This window comes from Cupressus sempervirens, chromosome 4 (genome assembly GCF_028749045.1).
Source record: "Cupressus sempervirens isolate cs-2001-9-10 chromosome 4, ASM2874904v1, whole genome shotgun sequence".
NCBI classification, from domain to species: Eukaryota; Viridiplantae; Streptophyta; class Pinopsida; order Cupressales; family Cupressaceae; genus Cupressus; species Cupressus sempervirens.
The window spans coordinates 460,515,302-460,540,768 of record NC_143121.1 but is presented as its reverse complement, the minus strand read 5'-3'; the positions used below and the strand labels follow the sequence as shown (position 1 = coordinate 460,540,768).

The 25,467-nt window shown below is 35.5% G+C and overlaps 1 protein-coding gene across 2 annotated transcripts in view; it reads right to left on the bottom strand.

The window, feature by feature from the left end:
• LOC149561970 (Vacuolar sorting protein 39) overlaps window positions 1-25,467 on the bottom strand; it is a 205,308-nt gene that overhangs the window by 144,647 nt on the left and 35,194 nt on the right. For both annotated transcript variants that reach the window (XR_016363881.1, XM_089825494.1), the window contains exons 3-7: window positions 18,500-18,705; window positions 14,099-14,240; window positions 13,575-13,847; window positions 13,403-13,475; window positions 506-554 (exon numbers count right to left, since the gene is read on the bottom strand). Coding sequence is in view for 1 of the 2 variants with exons in the window: in XM_089825494.1 (XP_089681620.1) it covers window positions 506-554; window positions 13,403-13,475; window positions 13,575-13,847; window positions 14,099-14,240; window positions 18,500-18,705 (743 nt within the window). In the remaining variant the exon portion in view is untranslated. The remainder of the gene's footprint in view (window positions 1-505; window positions 555-13,402; window positions 13,476-13,574; window positions 13,848-14,098; window positions 14,241-18,499; window positions 18,706-25,467) is intronic.

Here is a 25,467-nt window from a genome sequence, read left to right as displayed (position 1 = left end):
TAGTTGGAATGGAGAAGGCAAATGAGAAGACAGTGGCCTCCTCAACAAAGGGACGATTTGTGGATTGCAGATCTAAGAACATGGTTTTAAGATCAGTGGATGCATTAAGGAAAGATATTTGTGAATGACTAGTTAAGAAATCATAGAGAAATAGGTTTCTAACTAGAGAAATAAGCTGTTGGGGTTTTAAGTTTTATTGTAAATTAAGATACAAATACATTTGTGGAACAGGTGTTTCCACAACAGAGCTATCTCGTGCAATCAATTTGCCACTCGCAACAGTATGAGTGACAATTGGGGATGCCACCAAGTGAAGTATCATAAAATACAGATGTCAAAAATAATACCAGGAATAAAAAATTGAAATTCTTAAAGATCAGATAAAGTGATTCAAATGTCAGGAAACACAGGATTTAGTATTGCTTGGCAACTGTCAAACTTTACATGTAATAACTCATATCTCTCCTAGAATCCTTACAGAAAATACAATCAAATAGATTAATACCTTTGATGAACATCAACTGCATTTGCATCCACCGCCGAAAACACCTCATCTGTAAGAAAAGAGTAGTAGTTTAGTATTGGAAAACAGAGAAAAATGTGCATATATTTAGAAAAAAATAGCTACTTGGTTCCATCCATCCAAAAAGTATTTCTAGTATGATTATATAGCTTAAACCTTCATGTTCTTTCTGCTCTATTACCAGTTTGTTTATTGGCATCCATATGTTTTCCAAAGTCAGAACTTGCCACATTAATTCATAGCTAAGATTCTAAATGGTGAAGTATGAATCAATTCATTAGATGTCAGTGAAAGTGGACTTATTCTATTACATTTATGTTACTTTGTTTGATCATCAACGAGAGCTATTTCTTATCTCTATCAATCACAATTACACTTGAAAGCTTGTTTCCAAAATCTTACTAAATCTCTATGATGTAGGGAAAAATATCAATAGAAATCTCACAGAAATTAATACTAAATTGATGTGATAATATTTACAGGGCACAATTAATAATTGGATGTCTCTGAAAACCCTCATATTAGATCCATCTTATAGTTTATTCGAACATTAAGGACACCGATTCTTGTATGTCTGTCAAAGACTATTACAAAATAAATATGAAATCCTGGTCTAAAATCCTGCTGAATCTCTATCTAGAATTCTCCCAATGCTCGTAATGGAACTCACCAAATGCCCATTCGTGAACTTGTTCAAGATGAGTTATGCCTTTATAAGATTGTAATATCCCTTACAAGATTTGATGCAAACTTCCAAGTTCCAACACAAATCACAAATTCATGATCTAGGCATTTGATCAAACATTTAGCATGAAGATAGCTTTCAGGTTTACCATTAACTTTCTCTGAACATTTTGTCAAGCAATTGAACTAAAAAGTCTGGTCTGTGATTTAAGATTGAAAGTAACTGATTCTTGGAACCATATTACCAGTGGAGCACAAAGTAATGAAAACAATGACTTAAGCAAGTCTAAATATAAAGGAAGTATAACAACATAAAATTTAACATATTTTTATTTACTACATAAAACTTAATATATTTATTATGATGACTATTAAAAAATTTAAATTAAATATTAGATTTATAATTTTAATATATTCTAATATTTATTATTTAAAATATAAATATTAAAATGTTTTTTATTTATTAATTTTTAAAATAAATTTTTAAACATATTTAATCAGGAATTTTATTGCCGATGTTTTTCCCATGCCAAACATCATTTGAATTTTATCATCCACATATACGAATTCAAACCTTGTGTGTGCCCCACATTGCCGCTTTGGCAAAAAGAATTTTAAAAAAGGTGTTATTTTTTATGCCAACAATCATCTGAACGGATAGGGGACACTTTTTTCATTTTGGGGACAGATAGGGGACATATTGGGTGTCCCCTAGGCATTTCGGGAATGATAAATGTTAGGAGATGCTTCCTATCGTTTCTTGCAGTTTTTTGAAATCGGGAACGGGTGGGGGATGTTTCCTTTTCATCCCAACATCCCCAAAATGTTTCATGGATGGGAACCTGTCCCTTGGGGACAGGAAATGCATCCCTGTGTGGCATGGTATTTAAGTTGATTCAGGGGCAAAAACATTGTTTTATATTACCTAAAAAAGTTAAGCAAATTGAATTCCATACAAGAAAACAAAACAAAAGGAGTGTTGGAGTTCAGCCCAGGAGGAAGGCAATCTCTCAAGGGGTAGAACAACTATAGGCTGACCCATAAACAATCACAACTAGAATGAAATTGTTGGTGGAGCCTTTAGGATTCAAAGATGCTATGATTGGAATGGATCAACAGCCGCAGCATAAAACCCAAAAAGACTATGCAGCCAAGAGGATACAATGTCTTGATGACTATGGGATAACAGTTACCTTTTCAAGGTGTCCAAAGATAAAGAGGAAATGAAAAATATTTATAATTTGCAGCAAACTGAAGTTGTTAAAAAGTGGTATCCCTTATACAATCTTAACACCTGAATGAGGACATGTTGCTAAATAAGAAACAACCCATTATTACAGGTGTAGAAAGACATATGTCCTGAAGAACGTTCAGTTGTGCCCCCGAAAACAGAATTTCATTCCACTAGTGAAATTGCGCCAAGATCAGCACCTATACCAAGAGCTCCCTATTGAATAAATGCAGTCATTCTGCAAGAGCTAAAAATGCATCTTAAAGAATTGTGAGAGAATTCCTTGATTAGAACCAATGTGCATCCTTCAGGAGCACTGACCCATTTTTTAAATAACGTTGGCCCACTAAGATTGTCTGTTAATTTTAGATTTCTAAATAAAGACAACAGTCCCATAGTGAGGACACTTTTGACCAAATGTAAGGAGTTCTTGACTTCTACGATTAATTTAAGATCTACATATCATCAATTCAGAATTAAGGAAGATGGTGCACACAAAAATATTTTTAGAAGGGCAACATGAAAGCATAGTGCTGCATTATTATGAGCTGTCAAATGCTCCATTTTTCCTTCATAAGCCTTATGAATAGTATGATTCGGAACTATTGGATCAGTTTGTATAGGCATTTATGGATGGCAGAGGGGTATGATCCAGATATTTGAATAAACAGAAAAACATTTTAAGCTAGTGTTGCAGAATTTAAGACAAGAAAATTTGTAGGGGAACTCTTCCCAGCGTTCTAAGTAAAATAAGTGTTGAGACGGTGCTATTTACATTGCTCGACAAGTGTGTGAGACATCAATGAATATAAAGAATCTCAAGTCAAACCTAGATATCGAATGGCATCCAATGATTCTTAGGGTGATAAGCTAAACATTTCCAAGATGTGTCCCTCAAGAAGGGGGCAAATTCAAAACAGCCCCTAGTTTGAAGATGGCTTGGGGGCTCTTAGAGGTCTAGGGGATTCCAAGGAATTTCCAAACCATCCTCACGACATCTAGGAATCATCCATGGCAGGAAAAGGGAAAAGTCAATATTTTAAAAAAAATCAAAAAAGTGTTTTATGTGCCACAAACCATAATCCTAGTGTTCTATAGGCTCCAACAACACCAAGCACTCACTAAAAACTTATAAATAGGCATCAAAGTTCTAAGTTCATTTCAAATCATTCCTTGATGTAGGAGCATCTTAGGTTCTTGGCAATCTGCATCAACCAAAAACATGTTCATTCTTTTGTTTCTTGTTTGTTCCTGTTTAGTGATTCTCGGGTAGATTCTTTAAATCTGCATGCTTTGGATTGTGCGGCTCAGATTTGTTCTAGACTAAGTCCTTAGATCTTCTAGAGTTATGCTAGATTCTTATCAGGTTGTTATCGTTCATGACAGTTTCTCAACTTGTGTGATTCTCGATCTTGTGATCCTATTTCCCGATTGGTGATGCCAGTTGGCACGTATCTCCATGTTCTTCAATCGCGTGAGGACTTATTTCTTGGATCACAAAAACACAGCTTATATAAAGAGTTCTATGTAATTTTGGTCCTATCCTATACTTGTAATTCGCTTTCCTTTATTGGAGAATAATATCCTTTCTTAGCCGACCTACGAGTCGTGAAGTCTTTACAAGGCATTGTAATGGATCTCCCTAGGTAGTTGTAGGTAGGTAGAAGTTGTAAAGCTTGCAGTAGGTCTTTGAGTGAAGGTTTCTTAATGTAATCAAGCCTGTTTGCCTGGCATGTATAACTGCAAGTAGTAGACCAATTGTAATTGATTCTTAGATAATTAAAGGTTGTTCTTGCTTGGTTTCTCTCATTTTTCTTATTACTTTTGTTGTGAAAATCTAGCTCCACACTTGGCGTTGTAATGGATCTCCCTAGGTAGTTGTAGGTAGTTAGAAGTTGTAAAGCTTGCAGTAGGTCTTTGACTAAAGGTTTCTTAATGTAGTCAAGCCTGTTTGCCTGGCATGTATAACTACAAGTTGTAGATCAATTGTAATTGACTCTTAGATAATTGAAGGTTGTTCTTGCTTGGTTTCTCTCACTTTCCTTGTTACTTTTGTTTTGTCACTCTAGCTCCATGCCTGCACAGATCTCTTTGAAGTATCTCTGACCGTGACTACGTCAAGTGGTATCAGACTAAAAGTTATCTTCATTGCGAAGGTTGAATTGTTATTTTCAGAAATTGCAAAGCTCTAGATGATTTGTTGTGGGGTGATAGAGTTGAGATATGACCCGCAATTGCAGAGGACTTGCACAAGGATGGTTCATGGAAGGAGAGAAGTAGACCCATCCATGATGGACATATTGAGATAGATTGTATCCAGACTTAAAGTTGTGATGACTACCCAAAGAAGAGGTATAATGAAGATCTAAGTGAAGATGAAGCTGAGTGAGTCGTTATTGAAGGAGAAGAACCTATACTTGAATAGGGAAATGGAAGATTTCTTAAAGCCCTAACCAGAGTGAATGCAAAATCTCAATTCAATCCACCTGATTACAATGGCAGGTTAGACTTAGATGAATTGATTGATTAGATCACTAAGATGGAGAAGTACTTTGAGTATGAAAGTACCAATGTTGACAAGAAGGTGAAATATGTCAGTACCAAGTTGAACAAACATGCATCCTTATGGTGTGAACATCTACAGATGGATAGAAAAAGGACAAGAAAGGAGAAAATCAAGTGTGAAATAGGATGGTAAGTAAGTTAGAGGAAAATTCTTACCAAAAGATTATCACATAAATTTGTTAAGGAAAATGCACAGCTTGAAGCAAAAGGAGACTAGTGTGACAGAGTATACTAAGGAATTCTACAAGTTGGGCATCAATTATGTGCATATTGATGATGATGTCAAAGGGGTTGCAAGGTATGTGAATGGTTTGTAGACATCTATTCAAGATAAGATCAGTTTGGAAAAATGCATAGTATTAAGGAAGATTGCTAATTTTCCCTGAAGGCAGAAGAGAAGTTGAAGAAAAGACAAGAGCATGCACAGAGAGGAAGAGGTGAGAGATTTCAAAGAGGTAGATCATTTACTATAGAGGAGGTAGATCTGATCCAAATAACGACAAAACATAATACAAGGAGGAAAGTTCATACAGAGGAAATGGAAGAAGTTACCCGAGAGGGAATCGATCAAGTAGTTACAGAAGCAATGACAAAAGGTTGTTAAAAGGAACTTGTTTCAAACATGCAAAAGAAGGTAAACGAGCTTTGGAAAGTAGCCAAGGAAGTTCAAGTAAGAAGTTCGGAAGCAACAACAGAAATACATATGTGGAAGAGGAATCAACTGAATCTATCAACCAACTGAAGGATGGAGAAGCCCTAATGTTCAGAAGAGCCCTATGTCATAAAGATGTAGATTAGGAACCAGTGATGAGAAAGAGTTTGTTCAAGAAAAGATGCAAAGTTGAAGAAATTGTTGCAAAGTAATCATTGATAGTGGAAGTTCAGATAACCTAGCCACAGAGGAATATGTGAACAAGTTGTAGTTGCCAAGGTTAAGGCATCTAAAACCCTCTCAGATCGCATGAATTAAGGATTATCATAAGGTTTGGGTTAGTGAAAAATGTATTGTGAAATTGAAAATTGGATCTTATCATCCTAAAGTTCTTTGTGATATTATGTCGATGAATGTGTGTCATATCTTGTTTAGTAGACCATGGCAATATGATAGGAAAGAATTGCATGATGGAAGAAGGAATAGGCATACTATATTAGCAGATGGTATGAGACAATTATTGTTAACTTTGATAGAGAGTCCTAAGAGTGAGAATTGTACTACAATCAAAATTTGTTTGGTTGAAGGCAAGAAATTCTATTATGCTTCAATTCCTAAGAAACCTAATTTGGGAGCATGCTATGACCTTGCTCAGGATTTTCTATCAAATCTGAAGGCTATGTAAATTGCTTACCAGTCAAAGTTTTATGAGTAAATAAAATAAGATTAATCAACACAATTCAAACTGCTAACCTAAGAATTCACATCCAAAAATTGTTTGCAAGAACCCGAATGCCAAATAACATTATATAAAGAAAAACTAGTATAACAACCTCAATTATCACACTCAGCAATCAATAGACTGAATATTGTGATTGCTATACAAAAAAATTGTAGATGTCCTTTAGGATTTAAATTAGTTTAATTTGCAGACAATATTGGATGACAACCATCAATGGTCTTGCTAGCAAGAGCGAGTATCAGACTACAAAAATCATATTGAATTAAACAAAGAACATCAATATGAATTGACTTACACCCGATCAAAAGCCCAATATGGAATGATCATTTGCCAATGCCAAGTGAAGATCGACTCTAGCAACAGACCTTCACCAATAACAATACATATAGCAGATAACAAAGGCTCAAGCATAGGACAGTCTTGTGAGTGACTTTAGTAATGAACATCACATTCTTAATGGGTCGACTTGTGTTTGGATGTCGGGATTGGTTGGCAACTGCTTCTCCCGCCAATGCTCCTTCCATAATGATACTCAGGCCAGCACGATGAGATCATATCACAACCCTTACAAACTATTGTAATATTGATTTAAAAGATAGGGGTGTCGTCTTATCTCAAAACGCAAAAGGGATTTTGTCCTTCAGAATGTTACCTTGTTCGGAGTTTGCAGCTAATTGTTTCATGCCCCCTTTCCTTCATTTTTCCCATCATAAACCAGTGTTCATGGTAAGAGCAGCACCTGTTACAAGAGCATGAACGTGTAGGAAGCCAACGCAAATACTGACAGAAAGGAGTTACAAAATTTTGAGCAACCGAATATTGTCACGCCCCACAAGTTAACTCGATAGCCAAACAAGCAATGGTGAATCTAGCTCAGCAAGGCACAAACATCTGGAGCCCACTATAAGTAACTCTAGCAAGTGTATTTCTAGGCTCCCACGTCATCCCTTAACGTGCTCATGTGATGTCTATCTGGACATCTAATAGGCAAGGAGTCGCCAAAATATGCCAGGTTGGGTTAAGGGACATGATAGTCCTCCCTTCCTGGGATTGCTTGCCCCCAAGCAATCGAAGTGTCCGGTGTTGCAAAATGTGATCACCTTCCCAGGATGCATCCTCAATGGATAGGCCCTCCCATCGCAATAAAAATTCTTTGATAGTTTTGTTCGTTAATTGTTTTTCTCACTCCTTAATCACTTCTGCAAGAATCAACTCCAAGTTCCCTTCTTCATTTAATGAAGGCAGACCTGGTGAGCTCGTGATATGTTGTCCAAGTGCCTTCTTGAGGCATGAGATGAGAAAAACATTATGGATTCTAGTGCCCTCTAGTAATTCCAATTCATAGGCCATGTCCCCAATCATTCTAGTTACCCAGTATTATCAGTATAATCTAGGCTTAAGCTTATCCTTCCCACTCTTCTTCAATGAGATTTGCTTGTAAGGTTGAAGATGTAAGAATACCATATATCCCTCCTGAAAGTCCTCTCCATCCAGTGTCAATCAACATAAATTTTTTGCTGATTCTGAGCTCGCTATAAATTTTCTTTGAGAGTTTTGAGGATATCTTGATGTTCCTGTAGCCAACCTTTGCCAAAGGAACCCTACTATCTGCCAAGGCCAAATTTGTATAGGATAATGGGTTGTGACCATATACCAACTTAAAGGGAGACATGCCTATAGACACATGATAGGTAGAGTTGTAGCAGTACTCACCCAAGAAAAGCCGTCTGAGCCACACTCGCTGCTGTCCAAAGACATAATTGAGGAGGTACCCTTCTACCCATTTATTCACTATCTTTGTCTGTCCATCCATCTGAGGATGGTAACTAGTGCTAGGGGTTAACTATGTACCCACGAGTCTGAATAAATCCTTCCAGAATATGCCGAGAAATTTATTGTACCTCTCACTAACAATGGTCTCGAGTAGACCATGTCATCTAAAAACCTCCTTAAAGAATAACGCTACCACCTGTGAGGCTTTCTAATCAATTGCCATGGCAAAAAATGAGCATCCTTCGTCAATCTGTCTACGACCACAAAAATATTGTCTTTACCCTATACTTTCAAAAGCCCTGTGATGAAATCCATGGCTATACTTTCCCACTTGTGTTTACGAATCAGTAGGGGCTATGATAAACCAATGGGATGCACGTGCACTGACTTGTTCTCCTGACAGGACAAGCACTACTTGACATGACGGAGGATGTCACTCTTAAGGCCCTTCCAAATGAATCTCTTTCACATCTTCTTGTAGGTCTTAAAGTACCCAAAATGGCCTGTTGTGGGGCTATCATGAATAGCATGCATAATATGCTCCTTAAATTTGAATTCAAGGACCAAGTAAATTATGTTCTTGCAGTAAATGATATCATCTATTACCCTACACCGCCCATCCATAACCTCACAAGTGAAGATATTTTCGAAATACTCGACTAACAATTGGGACTTCCAATCAACTAAAATCTCTGACATAGCACAACGAGAGGCACTAGCTGGTCTTACGAATAATGCATCTACAACTACGTTGTTCTTTCCCTTGATGTTCTCAATGTCAAATTCGTAAGCTTGGATGTTGTTGATCCACTTTTGTTGTCTTTCATTCAGCTCCTTCTATGCCAAGAAAAAACACAAGCTGTTATGATCAGTCCTCACTAGAAAACGTCTACCCTGCAAATATTGCTTGAATTTAGCTAGAGCATGCATGATAGCTAGCATTTCCCTATCATATGTGGAATACAACTTCCAATGATCTTTCAATTTCCTGCTCTCATATGCAGTAGGATGTTTATCCAGCATAAGTATCGTGCCAATCCCATCACCTGAAGCATCACACTCCAAGATGAATGGTCTAGTGAAATCTAGTAGTGCTAGTACAAGGCACATACTCATCACTCTCTTGACCTTATCAAATATCACCTCCATATCTATGGACCACCTGAGACCCCCACCTTTGTAAGATCAGTAAGTGGTGCCGCAAGCTAGGAGAGCCCCTTCAATAACCTCCTATAATAGGAACACAATCCAAGGAATCCTCTCAAATCTAAAACATTCTTTGGCGGCAGCCAGTCTAGTATAGCTTGTATCTTTTCCTAATGAACCTTAACCCCATTAGCACCAATCATATGCCCCAAGTACAAAATCTTTGTCAAACCAAACTCACTTTTGGATTCTTTAGCGAATAGTGAGTGTCGCTCCATGATACTTAGAATCTCATCCAGATGTTGCAAATGTTCCTCCCATGTCTTGTTGAAATCAAAATCTCATCAAAGAACACTAGTACAAACTTACACAACTACTTATTAAATATATGGTCAATGCATGACTGGAATGTAGCAGGTGCATTGGTGAGTCCAAAAAGCATCATCAAAAACTCTTGGTGTTAGTAGTGGCATCCAAATGTTGTCTTATGTACATCCTCCTCACAAACCTTAATCTGATGATACCTAGAAAAAAGATCAATCTTTGAAAAGTAGACAACCCCATGTAACTCATCCAACAACTCAACTACACAAGTATAGGATACTTGTTCTTAAATGTCCTCATATTCAGCACTCTGTAATCTATGCACATATATAGAGTCCCATCCTTTTTCTTTACCAAAACCATGGATGAAGCAAATGGGCTTAGGCTCAATCTGATGTGCCCCATGTCAAGCAACTCTCGAATGGTCCTCTATATCTCCTCATAGTGCCTAGGGTGATGGTATGGTGTCATAGTAACTAGCTTCGCACCCTCTTCCAGCTCTATCACATGCTCAAATCCATGGTCAAGAGGTATACCAAAAGGGATATCACCAAAGGCTCCTTTGTGCTTGTCTAACATTGATTAAACATCAATATGATGTTGTTGTCCTAAATCCAAAAAAGACTTAGTGGAGATAAAACAAATGTGTTGCCCACTTTGTATCCTCGTGTCTCAAGATGGAGACCATCCTATGAGTTGAAACGATCATGGGACCCCTATCAATCATAGCTCTAAGAATGACCTGTTAATCTCCTCTCATTAACTCGATCTGTTTTTGATCATGATCAATAGTGTATCTACCAAGAGCTTGAAGCCGCTACAGACCCAAAAATAGCATCCATCTCACCTAACTCAATCACATAAAAATCTGCTGTGAGAGTGTAACTACCTACCTAAAGTTCAAGTTGTGAAACCATCCCTAGGAAACTACAAAGATCTCCACTAGTAACCTTAACACAAAATACAGAATAGCATTCACCTGTAACCCAAAATAGCATCCATCTCACCTAACTCAATAACATAAAAATCTGTCACGAGTGTAACTACCTACCTAAACTTGAAGTTGCGAAACCATCCTTGAGCAATTACAAAGATCTCCACTAGCAACCTTAACACAAAATACATAATGGCATTCACCTGTAACTTTCGTTTTGCTGTTATAATAGTGCTAATTAAGTTATGTGTTGCCCATGTATCTACTAAGCAAACCATTTGTGGCCCATTAACTACTCCCATAAGTCGAATAAAACTACTTGTAGGAACTCTTGAGAAGGTAGCAACTGTAGGTGGCTGATCTGAAACCTATTTCTCCTCCATTAATTGGGGCTGCTCATGAAGACCATCCTCATTGCTGTCATCAGACTTGTTGCCATCGTTTTCATCATTTGAAACTACTTCAATATACCTTGCCTTTCCTAAGGCATCTATATGATCTGGTGACAAAGGTTCCATGCAAGTGAAGCATAAATACCTCCTCCTTAGCTCATTTATTGACTCAAAATCAGTCTTAGGTGTATTACTCTTATTCTGATTTGAAGATTTCAAATTGGTCTCAGGTCCCTTAAAAGGATTTTTGGGAGTCTAAATTGTTGAAGGTGAGCTACCCAAATCAAGTGCCATCTCCATTGCGGCTTGTAGAGTACTTGGTTTCGCACATTGACAAATCCCTTGAATCTCTCACTCAAATCTTCCACAAATAATATTACTTTCCTGTTTTCAGTCATGTCTAGGACCATGATACCTATCCATTGGAATTCATCAATATAGGTGTCCAAAGCACCACCATGCCTAAGTTGAGTTAACTCCCTATAATAAACTTATATATCCTTCCTATCAAATCTACTTATCAGCTTGTTCTTGAATCCTCATAAGATTAATCATGCTAAGATCTTGAGTTACTAAGCCATGATGCCATCAATCATAAGCTGGCCCATCTAAATGCATAGTAGCAAACTTGATTGTGTCAGGTTCAGACATTGATTTGAGAGTAAGAAATGTACCCTCCTCTGTTTATTAGTACCCTGCCACTATATCGTTTTCATTATTCTCATTGGATACAAATGATGAAAGTTATATTTATACATTATGTAACAAGGTTTGAGTTTGTGTTCAAGTTCGTGTTTGGCAACAATATAATTCAGATCAAATTCAACAGGTCAAAAAATTGTCATTAAATTCTCCTATATAAATTTAGTTTTAAAAATGATATATATAATAAATCAAAAACTAAAACAATATTATATTATATTTAAATACATTATAATAAATTTTTTAAAATTGTAATTCAAATATGTTTAAAATCTTAATATAATTTTTTCTTTTTGGTTCTTAATGTAAATATTTTATTAGTATGCAATTAATAAATTCATCAAACGTAATATGCATTATACTATATCTTATTAAATATTTTAAATATTAAATTTTGATATATATAGAAAATAAATAAAAAATTTAATAATCATTGAAAACCAAAATCTAAGATATTTAATATGATTTTAAAAACAAAAAACTTTGAAGAGAAACTAAATGTAAACATGTCAACAACTGCAGTCTGAATTTTTCCGTAAGAGACTGAATGGTTTTGTTTCAAAAAATGGAGTCGTGTGAGGGAAATTAAGCACAACTGGGTGACTAGGCAATACAGAATTTTGACTTGTGCCAGAAATAATGTCTAAAAAGTATGCCTGAATCATGTCTCAAACTGCATCACATCTGAATCTGCAGTGATAATCAAACTCATCTAATCGGACCTGATTTCCAGTGAAAAACACATCGGCCAATGCTATCAACATAGGCTATTCTTTTGAAACATAAAGTCTATTCTATATAAATTTATTGGTGAGCAACATCTTTTTAGATTTTTAAGGTTTGCCTAATTTTGAACCTCATGGCTGAAATTCGGTGAGACCTATGACTTGGATACATAACACCCTGTGACTTTTGTTTATATTCTAATCAGAAACGTCCAACACTCATTAATCTTTTTACATATAGTCAACAAGAGGCTCACATCTGTTTCTACCAGTGCCATATTTATTAAGGTTAGTAAAACTTGCATATAAAATATAATTTAAGTATCCACTAATGGAAAGCTTTTTGCTACATTTTTCCACAAATTCAAACAGAGAATAAAAAACTTGAAAGGATCCTACAAGCTTAAAGCCTGCCACATTCTTAAAAAAGTTTAAACTTTAAACATTAAAATTAAATAATTTTAAAATCCTAAAATCTCTAAATATATCAGACATAGTTTCCCTGCCAAGACAACAACCACTCATCTCCCTCACACTTTCCAAATGAGGGTGTATTGAAGGTGGGACTCTCTTCTTTTATGTGTGTGTGTGTACAATAAGTGTGCATGTACATATATATAAACATATACATACATACATACACACACATATATATACAGTGTAAACACATTGGCAAAAACAACTATTATAATCATAATCAAGATCTAAAATTTACAAAGAGGTTTCTTCAATAGATAGCTTGTAAATTCTTTTGAGCTAATCCAACATTTTTTACCTAATTCTTCTAGGGATTCCTCCCAGTTTCTTCTCACCAAATGCAGCCTAGCATGGGTAGTCTTTATTAACTTCATAATATAACAAGCTCATTTCTGTATAAAGGATTGATAAAAATACTACTAAGAGTAGGATTTTTTTTTCACAAATGTCTGACCACTTTCATTAATCATGTTCTAGGAGAGTTTGACAGCACATGCATGAATATTTCCATGCCCAGAGCAAAAAAAGGTACCTGGTGGAAGTGGCCTGGATCTCTTTACTGATGTCAAAACCTTAATCCCCAGACCTTGGTCCATCCGTATGATCTGCACTTAAACATGCAAAATAACTAAAAACATGTTCCTCATGATGTAAGAAGCAGAAATTCAAATTGCAGAATAGCTGGTTGAGATTAAGAAACAGACCCAATCCAAGTGTTTCAAGACCAGCTTGTGATCAGATGACTCCTCAAGGAGGTGTGCTGCCTCTGCAGCAGCTGCTAGCTGATCAGATATCAACCCAGTAGACTCATTTCTTTTTTTCAATGCAACAGCAGACCCTTTGAAAGGCATTGTCAAATTGTTTTGCGCTAAAATCTGCCATATTTCCAATGCTTGTGGTTGTAAACCTTTACTTGAATACAAGAATGCAAGAGTTCGTAGATGCCCAGATTCCTTTAGCGAAGCTTCTAATTCCTCCTGCACTGTCCACACAAGCCATAGGATCATCCTCACAGACACCTCAAACAATATTTACTCCATGCAGTAGTCAAGCTTCTCTCCACTGGTATCTAAAAGATGATGTACATGATATAGAGGCCTATAGTCACTAATATGGGCTGTGGAACTACTATGCATTTTCCTTCATTGGAAGGATGAATTAAAATGCATTCTAATCTATAAAACAGCACACACCAAAGCATACCAAACAAATAAAGAAAGTGGCATACCACAACACAGCTGTTTTCAGAAGATGCAAGCCGCTCCATTTCCTCTGTAAGTCCAAGGTATCTGTATAAGTACATCAGAAGGGTATCAACACCTTCCTTCATCACAGGGGCCAGACTCTTGTCTCGAGAAGCCTTGAGATACCTGGTTAGCAATCAATTACAACCAAAGAATTGAATTAACACGTTCGTTATATATGAAACAAAGTTCCTCAAACAACCTGCCTTCAAAAAGAATCAAATAATTTCATTAGATTCTATTACAAAAAACTTCCATACATCTGCAAAAAAGAAGAAAACTTACCACGAGGAAGAGTTGATAATGGTGCAACTAAGCAAGGAGAGAATCCCCTAAGGAACATACAAGAAGCTAAAATCCACAACAATTTTCCCATGCAAAGTTTTATGCCAGTTTTCTATAAATACGTCTGAAATTGAGTGGTCTGGACAATTGGAGATCGCACCAATATTTTCTTTATAAATGCATATGAAATTATCTGAATGATTGCAGATGCCACTGACATTTAATATCTAAAATTTATTGTTTATCTATGCAAAAAGATACCACAAGAGATGAAATGTTGTTGCAAGACAGCATTTATTGGAAAACGAAAGTACTAGAAAATCAACATGATGTAATAGCACAAGTTCTTGATGAGCAAATGGCAAGAAGATTCAACTAAACAAGTCCAAGCAGTATCTATTCACTAGAAGAGTAAGGGACAAAAGATGATTTGTGGACCACTAAAACTGAAGTAAACAGACTTGGGTGGCTGTATCAGTCTTCCATTGAATCATGTCATGTCCCCTCTCCCGCACTAGTTCTATGGTGCCGGGTTAATCTATCTCCACATCCGGATAGATTAACGGTATCACCAGTCAGGATGCCTACCAGTCACAAGGGAGATTTATCTTAAGTCATCACTTAATGTATTGAAAGTGCTTTAATAAAGTTACTTTATGTTTTAAAAGTCATTTACTTTATAAGGTGACTTAAGTGACTACAGGACGAAATTGGAGTTTAATCCCACATCTCTTATCCCAACACTTTTCCCTCACTTTGAGGTTATAAATAAGAGACTCCGTCTTGGGATTTAACACAAGAATTTATAAAATGACTATATTGAAAGTTCTGGTTGCTTTAATGTGACTGCTAAACTCTGAGGACGAAATCCCTCGAGTTGCTTGAGGAAGTTGGACGTCACCCCAATTCCTCTTTGGAAATTAATACACAACCCAGGCAGAAATCGACAAGAGAAAATGTGATTCCAGTTCCGACAATTGAAGTAAGTAGAGTCAGATTATGCAGCAGAATGTGGATTAAATGCATTAAATTGTATTCCAGGCATCTGAATAGAAACTTTGTCAGCTAAGTAAATTAGTGTTCAGATTGAGAAATTACCAGCAAGAACAGTTCACGTGAATCATCCCAATCGCTTGGAAGGCACTCCACAAGTTGAGTAAGTCATCACAATTTGGGTCACAGACTGAGCCATCATTTATCTGCTCCACCTTCACTCAAACGGAACTCTCCTTTCAGTATCAACAGACGTCTCAACTCACACGTCAAGGAAAGAAATCTCAGGTGGTTGACACTGTAGTACACTGAAGATTGCAGGTTGCAGAAGATATCGCAGGGGCTTGGCATTTGTGGCATAGTTGTTGCAGACTCCACACCATGGGGAAATAACTATTGGTTGCTGAACTAACGGAGTGATTGCAATCTGAGCCACATTCCCTATACCAGCTCACGGGTCGACTCACACAATACGGGTACTTCCAGGGTCATGGCATCATCCACACACACCGTAGGAAGTAGGATTTCCTTCAAACACACAGGTTCTCAGCTACAGTTGACAATCGGGTGGTGTAACTGACATCTTTGGCAGAGATATTGGTTGCTGCGGTTTCCAAGACTTTTAGTGGTATTCATCAGAATCAGGTCTGTACACTTTATTCTCACTCTGTAATGTCATTTTTTCTGATGATAATATATGACTGAATTCCAGTTTCCGACTGTAGCCTAAGTCCATTGATTTTCATGGGTATGAATAAAATGTTGTGATGAACTTGTGTACAGCTTCAAAGTCCATTTAGATTGAATGTATTGGCATCTTGTTTGATATATTCTTGGTATGAATCTTCATGAATAGTAAGGGGTTGAACAGTAATATATAATTTCCCAGTGCTGGTTATAGTCCAACTGTTTGACAAAATTCTTGTCAGTGTTTGTTCAATATTTTTAACTCAAATACAGCAGGGGTTATTACAAATCAATATTAGCAACAAGCTCAAAAAGCGCAATTGGGGTGATTGATTTAAGAGCATCCTAGGGATCTAACAATATTGAAATGCCCCTTTCTCCACATTGTTGACCTTAGTAACTGGAGGGTTTTAGGGGAAACCTATGCGAGGCACCTTTCGGGTGTGGGATGCTCATCTAACCCCTGTATTCATCTCGTCCTTCATTTATCCGGGTGCACTGTGCTTCCAAAAGCTCTCTGTCGAACTGGCTTCTATCTCCATCCATTTGCATTTGCTTTTTTGTGTTTGACTATAAAGTGCACATTAAGTGTTTTGTCTTGTCATTTCATGTGTCTGGGAACCTAAGAATCTATTATAATGAGAAACGACTAGTAGTTGAGATGTTGGCACCATATGGCATATATTGCCATGTAAGCTTAGTGAAGTCGTGTAGGCTCCATTACATCCATTTGAGTGAATATGCACATGTGCAAACAATACATTCCTAGGCCATTTGATGATTAACAGAAAATAACTTCTTGTTGGCTGTATTTGACTTTGCACATTGTCAAAGGCATTCTAGAAACAGATGTAAAATCAACACAGATAGGAGTATCATGTGATCTTGGAGCTTAAATTACAAACAAGAGGCATACGGTGGAGCTTTTAGTTCCAATGTCTATGGATATCAAACATAGCCATCCCAACATAACGAAGGAAAGATTCCTTCTGTAAGAGGTTGTTGAAGTCCATGATGAAGCTGAGGTTGTTGGAAACACTGTTTAAGTCATGGAAGAGTGCTTCTGAAGTTGGTATTGAAATGTTCTAATCATAAGCATTACTGGGCTTATAACAAGGGGATGGATTGTAATGCAAAGAGTCCTTGAAAGTAGGCTAAATATTGTTGGATGTGCAGCATAGAGTAGTGCTGTTCCATAAATTTTATTGTGACCCTTAAGGCATGCAAGACTTCTACATGTCATAGAGAATGAGTTCTTTAGGTTATTTGTCATTCTTCCTTATTTAGTGCTTTCATTGTGTAACTTTGAGTAACTATTATCTGATTGTCTACTCGACACACTGATTGCATCATGTATAAAAGGAGTCAAGAATGAGGGTAGACTACTAGTGTCCAATAAAGGATGTAGACCTAAGCATGTCCTTACCAGGACACAAAGTACAATGTACTAGAAAAAGTTCTGCTGTCATGGATTAGAGCTGGAATTTCCATCACTTGGCATGTTTTTGGAGAGAAAATGCTATAGACAAGAATGGTAGAACAGTCAGGGTTAAGTAGTACCATACAATAGAGTGATCGTAAGAGAATACCTGTGGGCATTGGACCATGCTTTTGATGTGTTGCATGTAAATTTAGTAAGGGAATGTCCTAAAATACTTTAAGGTTGCAACCAGATGTCCTGACAAACTCTAGGCACAGGACTGTTGAATCATCTTGAGATTTACATTCAATTAATTATACTGAGCTTAACTAACTCAACATGACAAGATAGTTTATGTAAGAACTATCAACAAACAGGTGAAGAATGCAAGATTCAAGACAAATCAACAGTAGTTGCTGGTGACATCATGGAAACTGAGCCTAATATTCAGTGTTGCTTCTAGTTTTCATGGCAATGGTAGCAACTAGTTCCCACGCACTCTAATGCGATAGACTGATGAACATAGGGCAACTTAAAGATGACTGTTAGCTTTGCAGTGGGATTGTGCTTTCATTACGTTCATGTTTGGAATTATCCAGGCTCTTCATACCTCATATACAACGGCTTCTTGTTCTGCATAGAATCAGATACAACCCAAGGACCTAAATCATTTAGATTTCAGTCACCATGTAGGTATTTAATATTATTTTATACTTTTAGATATTACCGTTTGAAATTTGTAGGAGATTGTACTAGCATTGCGACTAACATGTTATTTAAGAAGAATGTTCTTTAAGCATTCACCTGAATATAATAAAGGTGGTTATCACATGAGACATGGCATATAAATTTTGAATCATATAGGCACATGCAACTCTCTTTTTTATGGCATTAAATGCCTGTACATGTCACAAAACTATTTCATATTGCGCTAGCCTTTACAACACAGTACTATAGACAGTATTATAATATTTTTTTAAGAGCAGCTAAAACTACAAACCTGATGATATTTTGAGTGGCCGACTCCAGCAAAGCACCGCGACTGGAAGGACTTGGTGGTATAGTCTCACCCACTGAATATATTCCGCTAGTCATGCCTGCTTTTTTCAGTAAGGAACCTCTTTGAATATTTGATAATCCTTTTTCAATGACTTGCTCTATATGCTGTGGAGGTGGATGCAGACCCCAATAACGATTTCTAGGAATCTGGCACAGAAAACATACTAGAATAGCATAAATCATTTGGTAGAAATTCAGAAAAATAAGCCATAAAACCATACAATATGAACTCAGTGAGGGAAATAAATGGTACTATTTCCCAAGCACAATAAATTACATATTACCACTGAAACTAAATTACTACCATATCTGCATCCTCTATACCTTTGTACATATGCATGCATTCACATGCCACATCCTACGTATACGAAGGCTACTTTACATACAAGGTCTCATGGAAAGCAACAACCATAGAGGAGAAAATAATGCTAGATATTTTGTTTCTTTCTCCTCCAAATAAAACAGATCAATTATGGAATCCTAATCCACTTTGAAGAAATCCTAATAGTGAATTAGCATGGGGAACAGGGATTCTAATTGTAGACCACACTCTGATTTCATTAATTGGTTGTAGGCAGATTATATTATGTATCCAACTGTATAAATATCTAAGAACAGAGATTCACTTTATGGACTCTGTCAAGAACTACTATAATAATAGACCACATTCAATGATTGCATTAACTGTTTGTATTCAAGCTATATCATACATCTATTTGTCTAAATTTCTAATGCAATTTTGTTTTTTTTAATACAACCTGAGATTGACCTTGAGAGAGACATTAGTCTTATGTACTCTGTTGCCATCAACACATCCTAAAACTCTAATATTGGGCCATTTCTTTAACTTAAATGAATAAATTGTTCTTTGCAATATCCCCTGGTTGTAATAAGAAATTTTATAATCAATAATAGTAATTGACAATATCAATCACTAAAAATATTAATCTATAATACTAATCTTAATTAATAAACAATAATATTGATCTACAATATTCAATAAATATATCTAATCAATGTAGTTAATATTATTAATTTATTTGGTATTATCCATAGTTGAAAAGTTCAGTTTCGGCAGTGTCTCAGCTGGCCCAAAAATTTTGAAGGTCTCAGAATCAGCAATAAATTGGCACTTTTATCGAACATTTGAAAATATATAATTTTTTTAAATATTCTTAAAATTGCACACATACACACCAAAATTTGTGGAACATATAATGATTTGAACTATCCACCATATATTAATAAAAGTTATTAGTAATTTAGTATTATAGTAAATTTAAAATGCAAAAAATTTGAATTACAATACAGTATAGTACTTGTTAAATTATATATATAAATAATAAAATGGTATTACAGAAAATTTTTTAAAAATAAAATACGGTCTATCTATGTATTTTTAATTTTTAAATATTTACCAAAGCTAAATATATTTTGATTTTACCATTACAAAATAGATTAAGTTTTACACAAAAATTGATAAGAAAATATATCGAAGTTTTAAAACAAAAATTACAAAATACTATCAAATATAGTTGGAAATTGGAAAAAACTCAAAGTCAGGGAGACAAATTTATTCTATGATGCTAGTGTTGTCGAATGCCTACTCAAAGGATCCCTTTCCTGTCGTTGGAAGCCACCTCGAATGTAGGGAGTAAGTTTCGAATGTAGACAAATGAGAGTCAGGAGATTAGGTTGTGAAGCAGACAAATAAGAGTCGGGAGACGAGGTCGCGAATATTTTTAATATAATATTAAACCAAGATTTCCCGCGCGATGGCTTTTCAAAGATATCTACCTGCCATTTTCCACTTTTACCATGATGCATTCCAAAATAGCCACCACAATTTTTTTCCATATCTCTTTGCCGATTTATTGCATGATATACTCGGCCAGGTGTGTGCTCCATGAAATATCGCGAGATTAACGATATTTCTTCAAAAATTTTAACTATGGTATTATTCATATTAACAATATTAATTATGTAATTAACAATATAATCTATATTTATTCAACTTATAGTCAATGATACTACATTGATGATACTAGTAATAATCTAGTACTACCAATAATTAGGCGACTGTAATAAGTCAATAATAATAATAAGCTACCGGTGCTATATCGAAAATGATAATTGACTTTGTTAATTAGAATTGAAACGTTGGCAATATGGGATGAGAATAGGAAGATCGCATCCAGCAGTAAAGCTACCTATAAATTTGGCTTAGAAATGAAGGAACTGAAGAAAGAATATATACTAGGAAGAGAAATATAGAAATAAAGACAATGGTGATGTAACCATACCCAAAGATGGTAAGTAGTAATAACAATAGATAGACAATTGATACATGTGGTGCAACACAACATCCAGTAGGGCCACAAGGATATACATGCCAAACTTGACACCGCATGAGAGAAAATCAAAAGTAATAACTTTAGACCGAAAGGCATAGCACAAAACAGTGTACTAATAAGGACTGGCTAAAACAAAGCCATAGGACTGGGTGAGGCCATTGAATGTAGACATATATGGATCCATCAAAATGGGTGTATACTCCTCGGTTAACATTAAATGAATCCCCAATGTGCTTAAGCACAAACATAAGTTCCAATCAAAGAATTCCCATAACTTTTATTTGCGTATCATGGAATGAGTTTGGTCAGCTTTTATTTGTCGTTTTAATATAGGAAACTATATTGAGAAGTGACAGAACAATTAGAGATGGCAAAGACCATATATATATATATATATATATATATATATATATATATATATATATATATATATATATATATATATAGTATCAAATTATTGGAAGGAAGAGAAGCAAAATAAGAACAGAATCGAATGATTTACATATGCACACAAATAAATATATATGTGGGCTCTAATTTGAGCATCGTATATAGAAGGAACATAACAAGAGCATAATATAAATATATTTGTTACTCTCCATAAGGAAGAGATAAGGACATAAATAAATCATTTGCAATGCTGGTCAGCATTGTATGACAAAAAATATGTTGTGACACATTAATGAGCTAATACTGATTTACATAAGGATATATCTGAATCCTAGCAATAATAAGGAACCTTAGAGGGTCTAACATGTAATATATATATATCTAAAGATGGAAGCACAATAGAAAGAAGTTGCAGAATTGTCGATATAATATTAGGATGTCATATTAGATAACATGCTAAATGGATTACCATCAGTAAGGAGTATCAGCCATTACATGAATCTAATACAAAGAGCTAATTTAGCAAACAAGGCTGCATATAAAATGACACTAGTAGAAAATGAAGAATCAAATAGACTGTTGGAGAAAGGTTTGATTACAGAAAGTTTGAGACCATGTGCATTACTAGCACCCAAGAAGGATGGTGAGTGGAGTATGTATAATATATTGACTGTAAAACAATCAACCAGGTCACAATCAAGTATAAATTCCCATTGTCAAAGATGGATGGCATGATAAGAGGAGCAAAATATTTTACCAAGATTGATTTGAAGAGCAAGTAACATTGGATTAGGATTAGAGGAGATGAATTGATGACTTCATTTAAGACAAATGAAGAATTGTACGAGTGGTTTGGTTATTTGTTTAGTGTGACTAATACACCTAATACATTTATAAGGTTCATGAAAGAAGTTTTGGGTAGGCTTGTGATTATTCTTTGTGGATGATATTTGATTTTTTGTAAAACTAAGAAAAGACAACTAGAACATATTATAGTATTGCAAAGATCAAGAAAAGAAGAGTTATTGATTAATGTGAAGAAGTGCAAATACATGAAGTAAGAATTAGGATACTTGGCATTTGTAAATTTAGCTGAACATTTAAAGGTGAATCTAGAAAGGAAACAGCAATTGTTAAGTTTCTAACACTATTGAATGTTTGAAAGGTAGGACCTTTCGTGGACTGGAAAGTTTCCATAGGAAGTTCATTGGAGATATTAGACATATTTGTGTACCATTAATTGAGACTGAGACGGAACAAGAATTAATATAGATGGATATCTGTGGCAATTAGGAATTTTAAATTGATTGCTATAGAAGAAGGTAACAAAACAACTTGTTAGTACTATTGAATTTTAGCCAAGTATTTCAGGTAAACTGTAATGCAAGTGAAAACACAACAGGAGAATTGTTGAGTCAACAAGGCAGATTGTTAGCTTATTAAAGTGAAAAGTTGAATAATGCAAGTAAGAAATAGTCATTCTATGATTTGGAATTTTATGCCATCATCCAAGCTTTGAAGAATTTGAGACATTACTTGCTGCCTAAAGACTTTGTGCTATATATATTGATCATCAAGAACTGCAATATGTGAACAATCAAGGTAAGTCAATCAGAGACATGTGAGATGGCTGGAGTTCTTGCAAGATTATTCTTTTCTATTGAAGCACAGGAGTGGAAAATCAAACAAGATTTCAGATGCTTTAGGTAGGAGATATAATTTGTAGACATAAATGAGAGCAAAAGTGGTTGAATTTAATGAATTAAAGTGTTTGTGTGAATTTGATCTTGTTTGTGGAAGCATGAAATGCATCCGAGGAACCCCATGGATAGGATTAATTGTCTAGATTAACTAATTTAGAATTAGTTGTATTGGGCATCCCAAGATGCACAATTATGAAAAATCTTATCAAGAAGCCCAACCATCAACAAGTCTTTTGGAGGTGATAAGATGGTGGCATTAATAAGTGAACAAAGGTTAATGTTGAAGTTTATAGTTTAGTCAGATTGATATGATCATTGAGATTCACTATTGATGATAAATCATTATATATAATATATATATTACATATATTATATTATATATATAATAATATATGTATTATACATATGATTATTTATATATAAAATATATATATATATAGGATTATTTATATTATTAATACACTAACTAATGATGATTAACTATAGAGACATATCTTTTCATGAGACAAGTCTCCTCTCATATTTATGAGTCCTCAAGTCTACACTTGGAAATCATCAATAACAATGGCCGTGATTCTACATTTGCAGAAACGATCCTAAAATTTTAACATGGTATCAGAGCCAAACTGCATATGTAATGAAATATTGATTAGTAGAATATGTAGGATGGTTGTATTCGATTGTGTTGATCATAGGGTGATACTCCAGAGACGAAGCAAATCAGACTCAGGCTAGAGGCACTGAAGAATCAGTGAATAGCACTGGAAATGAATGGGGAAAAGATATTTTAAAAAAAAGAAAATAGTGGCTTTCTACTGACTCTACCCATATTAATTAGCAAGCCTATGTGGCAGGCTGCATGAAGGCCATACTTTGACTGCGAGAGACATGGTAGTCACCCACCCATGAATACAGTCTGTGCCTATCCAGAGTAAATATTCAGCCAACATGCCTTTCATAGATGGTTGTAATATTTTTGCAAAGCACAAGTTTTTGGAATATCTTTGCATGGATGGTTGTCATAATCTTGGAATGCACCACAAAACTCTTTTGAATATGGCATGGATGGATGCAACTATTTTAAGGTCTCTAAGAGTGATTTTGGTTCCTTGACAACACTATTGGCAGACAAGAGGAAAGTAAACATATGACTTGTTGGTTTTTATTCAAGCTATGTCACGGATTTGATTCAGTGATAGAAACAGCTAGGTTACACTGCCTGTTGATTGTGTTTATTGATGAGATTGATGGGATTCTTCTGCACACTGCTGAATGTACATGCTGCATGCAAACTGTAAATGTAAGTATGTAAAGTGAAAGAAGGCAAGGAAGCATGTAGCAGGTCCCATTTTAGCAAAAGCCCAAGTGGCCTATGTGAGGCAGCATTACAAATATTAATGGGAAAGCGTCACAATTTACCACAGCACAGGTGCAGATAAATATGGATGCCCACACATAGTTTCAGGCAACATAATTGTACATCTATCTTATTCAGCACCTATTATAAACGATTGGAAGGATTCGATAGCAGAGTGATAGAGGAGAACAGGGAGCATCAAAGAGGACAAGAAATGATAGCAGATAAACACTTAAGAGAGCATGGATGATTTCCAATAAACGGGCATGAAGCAGCAATAAGGAAGTGACATAAACAGGCGACATCAACATCTTGGGAGAAGAGGAACGAATGGAGTAGACGTGGCACAAAGAATATAGGTGACAAAAATCTCTGCCCTACCGTGTGATGGAACTCTAAATTTTAACATTTAAGGTCCCAAATACCATACCAAAGGAAGAATCTTCAGATCTTACCCACTACTTCTATTCAAACAATATACTAAAAGTTGTAATGAAGAGAATATAGAAAGCATTGAGTATTCAAACAAAAGAAAATTATTGAAGTTGTTCAATATATTGAAGAGAGGCTTAAAGAACTTGATGAACAAAAAGAAGCCAATTCAGAGGGGCTCTTGTGGAGATGATCTGTGAGACCCTAAAGGGACCATTTATTCTATTGGAAATAGGGATTGAATACAAAAGTTAAAGAAGAGCTATTGTGGATCAGTAATAGGGAGTATCTAGAAAGCATAGATTCAAGATGTCAAGAAGGCAAGAAGTCATCAAAGACTATTCTGCTTGCAAATACAGAGACAGAAGTTTACGGCAGAGTGATCTTCTGATTCCATTAACAAATCCCAGCAACACGATAGTAGTGTTTCAAGGATGGTCCAGTCACTGTTCCAAGTATGCAAAACCGGGAAGTTTGATGTAGCGCAAAAGGAAGTTGCAGACATATATCTCGGTCATAAATGATAAATTGAAGAACACCATGGTTGTGACATATACAGCAACGAAGAGGATTTTGAAAGGAAAGAATCAGCTACAAAATAACAGTAGTCAACAAACAAAATCATCATGTGAATATTATTGTGAACTCCCAAGTTTTTATGATGGCTATAATA